Genomic DNA, 13,163 nt, shown 5'->3' on the forward strand with positions numbered 1-13,163 from the left:
TAAGTTATTACTAGTAGTAGTATTAGTTAAGACAAAATAAAAATGGATTGTTTAAACCAATTTGCTGATAGCTGTTTCTTTCATTTCCCATTAATATTTTATTAGAACATATCTTTTTATATGTGATTGCTGTTGTTTAAGAACTCCGATAGGAGGTATAAAACATCTATGAGAAATCTATTTCAGAAAAGTTCTTTTAAGTATCTAAATCAGGGGTCCCCAACCTATGGTGAGTTGTATAATTATTTCATTATATATTGCAAGGGAAGAAGAATAGAAATAAAGTACACAATAAATGTAATGCACTTGAATCATCCCGAAACTACCTGCCCTGTCCTGTGGAAAAATTGTCTTCCATGAAAATGGTCCCTGGCGCCAAAAAGGTTGGGGACTGCTGATCTAAATGGTTCAATTTGAATTAAGGCGAATAGTCTTCAGCCAACAGAGGAAGGCAGACTAAAGCTGATAAAAGAAAAACTGAGAATTTCCTTGTTTGATTTTTAAAGGGAGTACTGCCATTGCCAGGCATGGCCCCTGGAACAGAGTAGGCACTTGGTTAATATGGGTTGAATGAAAGAAATGAAGTGCTACCTCTTGACTAATGCCCAATAGCTGCTTATTGTCTTTCTAGATCAAAGGCTGCATTTTAGAACCAACTGGGGAGTCTTTTTCATGGGCACATACAGGCATGTATCAAGGAAGGGCCATGTGAGGACAAGCGAGGAGGTGTTTATCTGCAAGCCAGGAAGAACACTCTCAACCAGAAACTGAAACGACTGGAACCTTGATCTTGGACTTTCAGCCTCCAGAACTGTGAGAAAATAAATTTTTGTTTAAGCCATGGTATTTTGTTATGGCATCGTGAGCAGACTAAGATGTGCACTGAAATGATTTCAATGATAAAAATGAACAGATTAACTTCAGGACACTAGAACAGCTATGATTTGCTCACCATACTTACATCACTGCTACTGGGCTACTCTTCCTTCTTGTCCCCAAACAGGGCAGAGAACATACTGGTTCCTCAACACTTCTGTCGTACCTGCACAGCTCTTACACAGTTGTGAAAGCAGGAGAACATGAAGGTCATTCAAGCTTCGAGATGATATAGTCGGAGACTTGCTCTGCTCTAAATATTCCAAAACTATAGCCCCACACACAGCAAAACTCACGTAAACGAGTTTTCATTGAAAATAGATTTAATCTTATTCAAATTAGAAATGTTCTGTCTCTCTCTCCCAAACCACCTCCAGACAAAGGTCTCCTCTTGAAAAATGACAAATTTTCTGGGGAAAATTTTTGAAGACAGTAAAAGAAAACTTCATGTTTCTTTTTATGTTGGTCTATCAAAAGGTACATAACCAAAAAACTTTAACATCTGACCCATCCAGAAGCTGTTTAGATCATGTACGCTGAAGGAAAAGCAGGGAGGGGAGAGAATCAAAGTCACTACTATGATTTGAAGTGTGCCAAGTTTTCATCTATCCACGTCAGTTAACGTTGGTATAATATGGAAAGGCAAATGACCCTCGGGGGAAAGATTTCATGGAGCAGAGGATAAGAGAGGAACAACAAAAAGGGCAGAAGACACCTGTTGAGAAGACTTGCTTCTGTTCAGCTGAAGATTAATAGGTAAGAGTGAAAAATCAATGTCCTGTGATCAGTAACTTAAAGACGAGCTTGATTCTCTTTCTGGCACTACTGACATTTCCACCATTCAAATTCTAGAAAAAAATAAGAAGATTAACAAAAATAGAGAATGTAGAAACTCCTGGCTTTGTGCCTGCAGGAATGGCACCCAAACCCCACGCTCACTCGCTCCGTCCGCAGGGTAGCACCCTCTGCGGAGCAGCTGGGGCCTCGGCTGCCTGGTGGCACGGCTTCCTCCCTGGGTGCAGTGCTGAGTGCAGGTCTCCTAAGGAGCAGGGGTCTACTTGGCCATCTTGCGGATCATGTAGTTGAGGATGCCTCCGTTGCGGAAGTAAGTGAGCTCCACGTCGGTGTCGAACCTCATCATGGCCTGGAAGGCCTTCCCGTTATCCAGCTGTGGCACAAAGAAAGAATCACTGAGGGAGACAGCTCTGCCAGGAGGAGATTCTACACAGCCTGCCCTCAGGCTATGTAGAATCTCCACACTCCAGCAGCACCAGGGAACATGCGAGGCTGCTGGCCAGATGCAGACTATAAATGACGGAGGTGAGCGGTACCTCAGAACTGTACTGAGAACTAGCTTCTCAGTACAGCTACTCATAACCCTGGGATGGTATTTTCCAAACCTTCTTTGGGGTCTCCCTGTGGAGACCTGTCTTGGGTCAGCAGGTTTCATTAAGGTTGTCCCTTAGGCAGCTGGCCCAGGTGCTCACCCTGAGACACAGACCTCTGGGTGGCTGTCTTGGGACTTTGGTGCTGGGTACTTCATCCTTGCCTTGCCTAGGGATCTGTCATTTTTACCTTTAGGCTATTCAAAGCCTGGGGGGAGACTTAGGGAGGAGGTGAGTGTTGCTCACGTTTTTATAATAAAAAATTTTTTAGGTAATATGATGAAAGCTCAGGGGTGTGACATTTTCATGAGTATCTGGGCTGGGTGACAGTGGGGCTGGGTTGGGGTTGGGAGGTAAGAATGGAACTGAGGCTAACTTTATAAATAGAGAAATAAATAATAAATCAACAGGCATCATCCTATGTTCGGCAGGCAGGTAGAAAAGGTGCAGGCAGGACTCCTAAGTCTAATGCAGTCCTGAGTGATACATGAGAGCTGTCTGGAAAGTATCCAGCCCTTGTATCCATGGCTGGATACTTTCCAGACAGCCCTCATATTCTTCCCACTAATTTCCTTCTAACAAGATTGATTACAAAGGGCCCCAGCAGGGAGATGCTCAACTTACCTTGACCTGGACTTTCATTCGTGGTCTGAGGTCTTCTGGAATGATGACAGTATATCGTTCCTGACCTGTGAGTCCCAGGGTGTCTGCATTCTCACCAGGGAGATACTCAAGGGGTATCACCCCCATCCCAACCAGGTTACTGCGATGAATACGTTCATAACTCTCCGCCAGGATGGCTTTGATTCCCTGGCAAACAAAGACAGACAGTAGTCTCGACATAGTTCCAAGTTTTCCTTTGGATACACAGAAACTTTATAAGTACCCATTAATCTTTTACATAAAATTTTATCCTCTAATTGTAAGTAACACAAGAGCTAGTCTTAACTGATTGCCTGTGATGCACAGCCACTATGCAAGCATTTAATGATTTCTCTCATATACCTGCCACCAATCCTGGGACACAGATGTCATTATTTCTTCCTTTACCCAAGTAGTCAGTGATGGTATTTGAACCCAAGTAGTTTGACCATGTGATATAACATCTCTTAGCAAGCTTCCATTGTTTCTGGAATCTACACTACAAAACAATATAATTTTTTTTCCCTTGAATGGGTATATCAGCAGATACAGAAAATTTAATCAAAAACAATTTTCAGAATAAATTATTACCTACCGCATACTGCTTTTATACTTATCAAATTATGTTGAATATTGTCTTGATATTAAGCTTCCTAGAAAGTACATTTTATTGGGAATTTATAATTGGCAATATACAGCAGGTTACTTTATTATTGACATTAATTGTAATATAATATTAAAATACCTTAAAAGGTCTCTTGATATCTAGGACACACTTTTAAGATGCCCTGTATCAGGGTCACTTGGGAGATTGTTCAAACTGTTGTGCTCGAGCACTGTACCGCGTTGTAGGGCAGGAAGGGGCTTGTGATTCTCGTAAGTTTTAAGAACTGTGGCTACAGAACAGTGGTTCTCAAACTCTGCTGTATATTACAATCACCAGGGGAGGCTTCTGAAATCCCAGTGTCCAGGCCTTCCTCCTTACCAATTAAACCAGAATCTCTGGGGATGAGATCCAAGCATAGGTATTAACAACAAAAAAAGGGCATTTCCAAATTTGAGAACCACTGCTCTAGAGGATAGGCAGATTTTTTGAGATAGTAGATATTTTGTAAGGATTTATGTATATGCGTTTTGTGCAAGTGGAAAGCTTTCTAAACACACACTGTTCACATCCCTAGCTCCACGTAATGGCTATGGTGCACTACAGATGCTGTAAACTACAGTTGTCCATTCTTCTCTGCCCTGAGCACAGTCTAGTGCTGCTGAGTGGCCCAGCCTCAGCAGCTACACTACAGTGTGTATGGCTTCCTGGTTCTAGTTCCAGCTAGAACTCAGCAGTTTTGTAGAGCACTCTAGACTCTATGAGGCTGGTGCAGTGAGCACTCTGGTGGTGAACCCTAAGATCTGGTAGAGGATGAGAAAAGACTGGCCCCGAGGGGCTCTCTACACAGCACCCTCCCCGCTTCTCTTCTAATTCAGAGGGGCGGCTGCCTGCTGGGACGGCTCTGCCTCGTACTCACCAGCAGGAAAGGGCCCTTGGCTGCCCAGTCTCGGGAGCTGCCCGAGCCGTACTCCTTGCCAGCCAGAACAATCAGGGGAAGGCCTGCCTGCTGGTACCGCTCAGCAGCATCGAACACATCAAGCTGAGGAAGAGACAAGGCAGGTTTTACAGATGCAGTGGAGGCAAAGAGCGGGACCCACACTCACTGAGCCCTGGGGCAGGGGCTGCGGACCACCAGGTCACCGTGAAGCCAACAGTGACCCAACCAGTCAGCCATCTGGTCTACAAATAAGGTCCACTGTGATGGTTTATTGGGGTACCCCCAATGTCTGTACTGCAAGTCTTGGTCTCTTGGATATTCCATCGTTCGGTATGTACATTTTTCATTCAATAGTCCATTACCCTACTATTCACTGAACAAGCATCTACTGGGCTAGGTCCTGGCGATCAATAATTATCTGGGACGGGTTTGCTTTTCAAAAATAAAAATCAGTTGAGTGAGGCAATGTGTACAGTGGTAAAGAGCACCGACTTCAGAGCCAGACTTTCGGGGTTTTAATCTCAGCTTTTCCACTGTGCCACCTCAGGGAGTTACACGATCTCTCTGTGCTTCTGGTTCTCAATTTAAAACACAGATAATTATGGTACCTACCTCAAAGAGTTGTTATGAGCATTAAGTAGGTCAATACATGCAAACAGCTTAAGAGAGTACTTGCAATGCGGTATGTTCCATAGAAATATTAGCTATTATTTTAAGATAAGTTGGCAGAGTTCTTTCTCAAGCAGGCTAAACGGTTTTCAGGCAGCTTCACAGCATTTGCTGGGAAGGGAAATGACTCTGAAGACCTACGACATATGCCAGGCGCTGCTCTAGGTTTTACAAGTCATTCCATTTCATTTTAAGCCTCAGAACTTTATAAGCTAGGTATTATTTCTACTTCACAGGTAAGAAAAATGAGGCTCAGAGAGGGAATATAACTTCCTGAAGGTGCCACAGCTACCTGCAGTGGGGCTGGGACTTAAACGCAGACTTGTCTGACTCACTTTCCCCCTCTCGCACACTTCCCACTGTGACCAACCCCAGCTGCAATACACCAACTCCAGTGGCTCCCGTTAGAACCCCAGCAGGCCTCCAAGGGCCTCTGCATTCCTTCTTTTCACAGTGGATACAATAAATTAATGACATGCTAATAAAGCCACAATAGTACTTCTTGATAAATATCCTCTAACTTAACTCTGAATTTCTCAAATACTGATAAAATTTCAAAGACTTTTAAGCTTAATTCCCAGAAAATGAGACTTAGTTAAACCATGGTGCAGAATCTCTAAGCAAGAAGAAGGGAGGACCACAGAAAGGGGTAGGACGGAGCTGCGAAGAAACACTAAAATCAGAAGGAAGGAAACTGTAAATACCCAACTTCCCAGAGACTGACGAACGCTAGTTTCTGAAGGAAGCAGAAGAGACAATACTCACAATTTCTCCAGAAGGCAGATGTATAGTCTGTGGCGCCTGCTTATTCAAAAATTTGTTTAACAAGCGAATGTTGGCAAACGTTCCCCGGGCCATGATGGCGTCATTACCTCTGCGGGAGCCGTAGGAGTTGAATTCCCGTGGAGTCAGGCTAATGACACAAGCAGGAAAGGAGCTAGTTTACTGAAGCAAGTAAAGATTAAACTTAACTTATCCCAAGAAAAGAAGAAAAAACCATAGACCTAACTATTTCTCTAAATCTACTAAGCATTGTTCTCCAAGGCAGAAAAGCTGTTCTCATAGCTTCAGTGGAGGGCAGAGTGAGAGGTGAAATCAGTTTTCTCCTGGGGTCAGTGTAGAGTCTTTCAAATCTGGGTGTAAAAATCAGGAGGAACTCCAAAAAAGAGTATTTGTTTTATTCTGTAGGGTAGCCTATAAAGCTTCATATAAGGTAAAAAGCTAAATTACAAATAAGTAAAAGTGGAAGCAAAGAGAATCATTAGGGTAGACAAACCAGATGGAGCCAAGAATAGTGGGAAACATAAAATATGCTCCATAAACTAAGAATAGGTTCAAATTTTTCCCTGAGTTATCAGGAACTTGATGCAAAGGGAAGACACACAACTGGCAACGTCATGTCCAGCTTCATCAAAGCAGTGCCAAAGAGGCAGAGCAGCTACTTTTGGTTCTGAAACCCAAGGAAAAGCTTGTCTGTGGGCCCCAATGAAAGGAAACTTTGTGATGTCAGGAACACCTTATAAAACACAGTGGCCAGTTCACTAGGCTGTTTATTCAAATCCTAGGGGGTGAGTGTGAGTGTTAATATGATTTAACGGATCTAATCTGAGGATTGAGAGAGTTATGAATGGATTTGAGCAGGTGAACATGTCTAGGAACTCCTGAAACTGTGTCCAAAATGTTTTAAGTGTGTGCATTTTTTTTGAAAAGCATATTTGCTTTCGCTCAACTCTCCAAAGAGTTCATGTCTTAAAAGGAGTCAAGAATTACCCTTAGAAAAAAGGTGTTTGGATTTTGTTCCTCAAATTTGCTCTGGGCCCCATCCCTGAAGGAGCTGATTCAGGAGATGGGAATAGGAATCAAGAATTTTTTTTTTTTTTTTTGAGACAGGATTCACTCCGTCACCTGGGCTAGAGTGCCATGACATCATCATAGTTCACTGCAACCTCAAACTCCTGGGCTCAAGCAATCCTCTTGCTTCAGCTTCCTGAGTAGCTGGGACTACAGGTGTGCACCCCCATACCTGGCTAATTTTTCTTTTTTTACTAGAGACAGGGTCTTATTCTTGCTTAGGCTGGTATCAAACTCCTGGCCTCAAGCAAAATCCTCCTGCCTCAGCCTCCCAAAGTGCTAGGATTATAGGCATGAGCCACTGTGCCCGGCCAGAACCAGGAATTTTTATGTCCTCACGTGATTCTTATTGAAAATCAGATTGGGGAACCACTGACCTCAATTATAAAGGGTATATTAGATCACATTAGATAAGACTTGTATAATACCTATTAGTATCAGCATATGAAGGATCGATGAATAGATGAGTAAACTGCAAATCCTTGAAGCAGTTCTCTGTAAACATTAAGCCCTCTCAACCAGGGCATGGCAATGCCTTTCAGGTTCTACCTCTGCCCAGTGCCTCACACATAAACAGGCTCTGCTACAGGGTAAGAGCAGAGCCTTGGACTTTAAGGATCAGCCAAACTGGGAGAATGACGGTTGGGTCTTAATTTATACACTTCCTCAAAACGAAGGTCCCTCTCCCCTTCCCCTGATGGGACTCACATGCTGGTGGATCCTCCCATGGAAGCTATTAAGCAGCAAACAGAAAAAGCAACTGGTTTTTGAGCCCCAGTCTTCAGTAAAAAACCAAAGAGTCTGATTCCAAAGGAACCAGGTGAAGAGAAATACTAACCACATTCACTCCACTTACTCCAGTTCAGCCTTTAGTCTTTCCTGCCTCATTCACACTTACCCTCTGTTAGTTAAGTAGCGAGCAGCAGGGCTGTTTCTTGCAATATTTCCAGCTGGAGAGATGTGGTCAGTTGTTACTGAATCTCCCAAATTTAACAGCACATAGGCATCCTCTATAGATTTAGGGGGCTGAAGATCCAAAGTCTAGCAAAGAATACAAACAAGTCAGCGTTGGCCCAGGTTTTCTCAGACAAGTCACCAGGTGAGTCTCAACAGCAGGGGCTGAGACCTGAACCAGATGACAGCTCTACATCAATGCACAGAAATTTCTAGTTTTCTGGTTTTTATCAGGGATGTTGAGAAAAATAAGATGTATTTACTCAAACGTTCATTTCTCAACCTTGATGAAAAAGCAAAGTATTGGCACTATCCCCTCAAAAGCAGTAGGAAAGCAGCTGCAAATTACATTTTCTTTCGTCACAACCACGGAACTCCTCAGATGCTGAGGAGCATCGACCTCGACTTCTACTGCCAACCCTGTCCCACAGTGACCCACCTGGGGGAGCATGGACTTCTTGATCATCAGTTTCAGGGAAAATGTTTCCCATTTTTATGGGTATAACATTCAAGGTGGCAGGCTTTGGGGATGTTCTCCTGGAATAGTCCCTCAGATGCTACTGGGTCTATGTCTGGGTGGAACTGATCACCAGGGTGCCCGTGCACAGCCACACAGAAGCCCTGGACAGAGAAACTGTAGGACCACTAGAGCCAAATATCCCAACCTCCCCAAACTCTGCCCAGAGTTATGTGCTTAGGTTTGCAAAGGTTTTAACGAAATGGGTAGTCAAAGCAAGGGTATGAGGTAATAAAGTAGGCTTGATAAGGAAAGAAACCTTTTGAAGAACTTATTTTGTTAAAAAATAAAAAGTCATACCAGGTTTTCGAAGAATGGTGGTGATTTAATGTATGTAGATTTGGGATTCCAGAAATACAGCTTATCTGACGGGACTGCTAAGGCATTCCAACTTTCATTCACAGTCTTAAATTTAAAAAAAAAAAAAAAAAGGAAAAGAAAAGCAGATCTAATCACATTCCATTCTAGGGAAAATCTAATATGCAAATACAAAACATACATCTAAGCTAAGTGGTACAATAAAAACCATTTTTATCCTAGTCACACAAAAGAGTTCCTTATACTAAGATTACATCACGCTAAGTAACTTAAAAATGCACAGGCACTGTGATGGGCAGCCTCTGAGATGGTGAGAATGATCCCACCTCCTGGGACTCACCCTTAGGTGACCCGCTACTGTGGAGTGGGGGCTGGACTTAACAACTATCTCTAAGATTAGATTATAAAGAAATCCACCTCCTGTCTCTCTTCCCCTCCTGCCTGCTTGCTCTGATAGAAGCCGGCTGCCATGCTGTGGGCTGTGAACAGATCCCCATAGGAAGGCATTAGCTAACAGCCAGCAAGGACCTGAGAACCTCAGTCCGACAGCCCGTAAAGAACCCGATCCTGCCAATGACCACGGGAGTGAGCCTAAGTGGATCCTCCTCCAGAGACTGCAGCCCCAGATGACATCTGGACTGGAGTCTTGTGAAGGCAGAGGAACCCAGCAAAGCTGCACCTGGATTCCCAACCCACAGAAACTGTGATAGGAATAAATGTTTGCTGGCTCAACTAAGTTTTGGGATAATCTGTTGCACAGCTATACAGAACTAATACACATAAATAATTTGTGAAATAATAATCCAGATTGAACCAAAGGGGAAATTACTGTGTGACTGTTTTGGGAAGTAGACTTCCAGGTCACATAGACACTGGATAGCAAATGACAGCTGCTATGCATTAAGATTGGCTCGAGTTCTGTCCACAATCCATTAACTCAGCCATTGGAGAAACACATTTAACCCAGTGGCTACCAAGCTCCCTAACATCACATCCCAAGGAGCAGCTTGTAGAGGGTGCAGTATGTGAATATCACCCCCATGTCACTCTCAGCCTAAACAGTCCTGCGTTTATCTCAAGACCACCAGCCCCAATCAGAAGCCCTTGGGTCTGCCGGACACAGAAGGCAGGGAAAGGTATAACATCCAAGAGGCTCAGAAAATGATACTGAACCCCATACATTTTCTCCTGTTTGTAATATGAACAGAGTTAGGTGCTTCCTACCGTGTGGCCTTATTTTTTTTTTTTAAAGCATGCAAATAATGCATTCTGAAAGGTGCACTCAACCAATTAACTCCACCTCAGTGACACCAAGAAGTTACCACCAAGGGTCCTCACCACAGCAGACACACACCCCAGGGTGTCTGAAAAAGGGGCAGAGGCCCTTCTTGAGGCCGTCACCCACTTGTCCAAATCTGGGAACATGTGGGAGATGTCAGATTTGTGAAAATGTAAGTCATGGGAGAAAAATGACTGAGAACCACTTCCCCAGTTACCTGAAGATATAAATGTTACTTTTTACAGTTTACACCCCCATGAGCCTCCAAGTCTGCAGATAGGACACAAAGCATGGCTTTCCCCCAGATCTTTGTGGGCTGGGAGGACAGTGTGGGACCTCACCTCTATTTTCTGATAGACCTCCTTAAACATCCCAGGGATGACGTACTGACGCTCTACCGCCTGGATCTCGTCTCTACTTGGCCAGATATCTTTCAGAAATACCTGTTGTCCCTTTGCATTTACTCCTGGGGAAAAAACGTTTATTAATGAGAAAAACTTTCTAATACCTCATTTTCATTATCATGCACAGCCAAGTCGCTTCCTTCTTGGTAGGTATAGTAGTCACGTTCTATAAAGCCCATGGGAACACTGAATTAGCGGATACTGAATCACTGCCCTGGTCACAAAAGTGTGATCAGAGGCTTGTAGGAACCTAACTCTGTATCAAACGATCAATACATAGATCAATACACAGCTTTGTTTTATGTGTTTCTGTTTAAAGATACCTTATTTAATATATAATAATATATTATTGACACTCATATGTGGTTGACTCATTAATGCTGGACTTACAGCCAACGGCACTATAATGCCGTTGGCCTGAATGAAGCTTATCTATTATAAATACAAGGCACATTGCAGTCTTCTTGTGCTTAGCAACACCAGAGAGCACTCAGGACTATGCTCAGGGGCCATTTTACATGGTGAAATCATCACAAAAAGCATAAAAATGTGAAAATCATGGCACTAAATACACCGTGAAAAAGATAACTTGTTCATAGTATGAGAGCTGAAACAAGGCAGAGCGTCGCCTTGTTGGACCTCAGTGTGGAAGGCGCACGTTGCGTGACTTAAAGTTTTCACTCCTCTGTGCTTGTCTGTGAATGACCATGAATGCACCACAGGCATTGATTTGGGAGTTAAAATATATTTTAGTGAGTAGGAAAATTTGCAAATATAAAATCTATAAATAATGAGGATCCACTGTATCTCTAAAGTTATAATTTCCTAAAAGTAAATTTAAGGGACATTGTTTTTGTATTCTCTAATACGCTTAGAGTGGACAGCAAGCAGCAAAACCAGAGGAAAGGAGATAACGCATCATTTCTCCCGAATTTGAGAAGCTGAACTATCTAGAGTGTGTTCCTGCAGAGTGCATATTAAAACAATGCCTATCATGAGATTACAGCAGGAGCTGGAAAAGGAGGACCTGCAGGAGAAACCAGAACAGCAAGATCTCTATTACTTTTGGCATTTACTTCCCTTTTGTCATCCCTTACCCTCAATAGATTCTTACCTAACTACTTCAGTTATGTCTTAGCTTTAAATTGAAAAGATTTTTCTCTTTGTCTCATCTCTGGAGAGTCTATACTTCATTTTTTATTAAGGAAAGCAGCAACTTTCTTCCAGTAATATTTTCAAATTCACTGGAAGAAAATTATGGCCACACAAACAAAATTTCTTACCCAATGGCTCTTTCTCAAAGTCGATTCTGATGGTCCCAGCGATCGCATATGCTATTACTAAGGGGGGAGAGGCTAAATAGTTGGCCCGGGTGTTGGGGTGGACTCGACCTTCAAAATTCCTGTTCCCAGATAGTACTCCAACAGCTACAAGGTCTCCCTGGGTAAGGCAAGAGAAAAACCAGGTCACGAAAAGAAGAGATTAACTAGGCTTATCATCTTGGACCATTTACAATAGTTTTCACATCACAGGGATGTAACGTTAAGCTGCCCTTTCATCTGATCCTCTCTTACAACAGGGGAGCAGGGTACACACTGGTGTCCCTGTGAGAGATAATCTGGGTCAAAAGAAGTAGAGACATGTTCGGTGATTATTGCTCATGAGAAAATACCAGATAGGTTAGAAGGCAACATCCTAGTTATTTCTGCCTGGGGCCCAAGAACAGACAAGGAAAGACCAAAAGTTGATAGCTAATGGAAACCAAAGTGACTTCTATAGATTCTATAATTAATGCAAAGCAAACTGAATAGTTTTTTCAAGGCTACAGAATTTTTGGGACAAAATCAAGCCAAAGCAATTTAGATTCATTTGTGTGAAGACTTGTCTGACTTTGAACCAATTTTCAAATTATCAGAATCAAACAATTCTAGGGCCCTTTGTAGTCAACACCAGCATGAATTGTGTGTCAGGCACTGCACTAAGTGTTCTATGTTCCTCCTCATCATCTTAACTCTCACACCTCTGTACTACAGACACTATCTCCAATTTACAGTTGTGGAAACTTAGGCACAAACAGATTGATTAACTTGCTCAAGGTTACACGCTTAGTAATTTTAGCTCAACTCCAAAGACCATACTCTTAACCACATCGCCTGCTTCCATGGACCTTCTCGAAATGACCAGCATTTTGGTCACACATTATGTGAGAAGAAACAACAGCCTTGAAGACCTGCAGGCTCCTCTGTAATTACCTGTGTGATGGCGTCTACTACAGGTTCAGGTAAGGGCCCGCTGTTGCCGATGCAGGTCATGCAGCCATAGCCCACGACATCAAACCTGGAGGCCAAAAGAATGAGAACAACTTTCCGTGAGCCCTTCTGCTGGTGACAGTTCCTGGAGACCACTGATTAAAAAGGAACCACAGCACATGACGTTTAGTACAGTGCTCTTTCTATAACGCTTTCACTCTCGAGAGCATCCTGACACAGCATATCTAAGAATACTGTTTGTGTTTTTTACTTACAGAAAGGAGTTGAACTACATGATCTAGAATTTTTGAAAGGTGAACTCAGATATGGCACTTAATGTCTCTATTCACTACTATTATTGTATAATCCCAAGAACCTTTGAATTTTATGAGGCACATGAATAAAATATAGGTCATTTACATTAGGAATAATATGGAAATTGGAGAGATTATATTTGGCAATACAGTCATGCACC

The 13,163-nt window shown here is 42.8% G+C and overlaps 1 protein-coding gene across 3 annotated transcripts in view; it reads right to left on the bottom strand.

The window, feature by feature from the left end:
• Positions 1-1,181: 1,181 nt before the first annotated feature.
• Positions 1,182-13,163, bottom strand: part of ACO1 (aconitase 1, soluble) — a 53,902-nt gene continuing 41,920 nt past the window's right edge. For all 3 annotated transcript variants that reach the window (XM_012656706.1, XM_012656722.1, XM_012656714.1), the window contains 9 exons: positions 12,692-12,776; positions 11,723-11,879; positions 10,377-10,501; positions 8,739-8,843; positions 7,866-8,008; positions 5,882-6,029; positions 4,427-4,549; positions 2,886-3,071; positions 1,182-2,044 (listed from right to left, as the gene is read on the bottom strand). In XM_012656706.1, coding sequence (XP_012512160.1) covers positions 1,931-2,044; positions 2,886-3,071; positions 4,427-4,549; positions 5,882-6,029; positions 7,866-8,008; positions 8,739-8,843; positions 10,377-10,501; positions 11,723-11,879; positions 12,692-12,776 — 1,186 coding nt within the window. In that variant the 3' untranslated portion in view covers positions 1,182-1,930. The remainder of the gene's footprint in view (positions 2,045-2,885; positions 3,072-4,426; positions 4,550-5,881; positions 6,030-7,865; positions 8,009-8,738; positions 8,844-10,376; positions 10,502-11,722; positions 11,880-12,691; positions 12,777-13,163) is intronic.

The sequence above is a fragment of the Propithecus coquereli genome, unplaced genomic scaffold (genome assembly GCF_000956105.1).
Source record: "Propithecus coquereli isolate 6110/MARCELLA unplaced genomic scaffold, Pcoq_1.0 Scaffold114, whole genome shotgun sequence".
Classification (NCBI taxonomy): domain Eukaryota; kingdom Metazoa; phylum Chordata; class Mammalia; order Primates; family Indriidae; genus Propithecus; species Propithecus coquereli.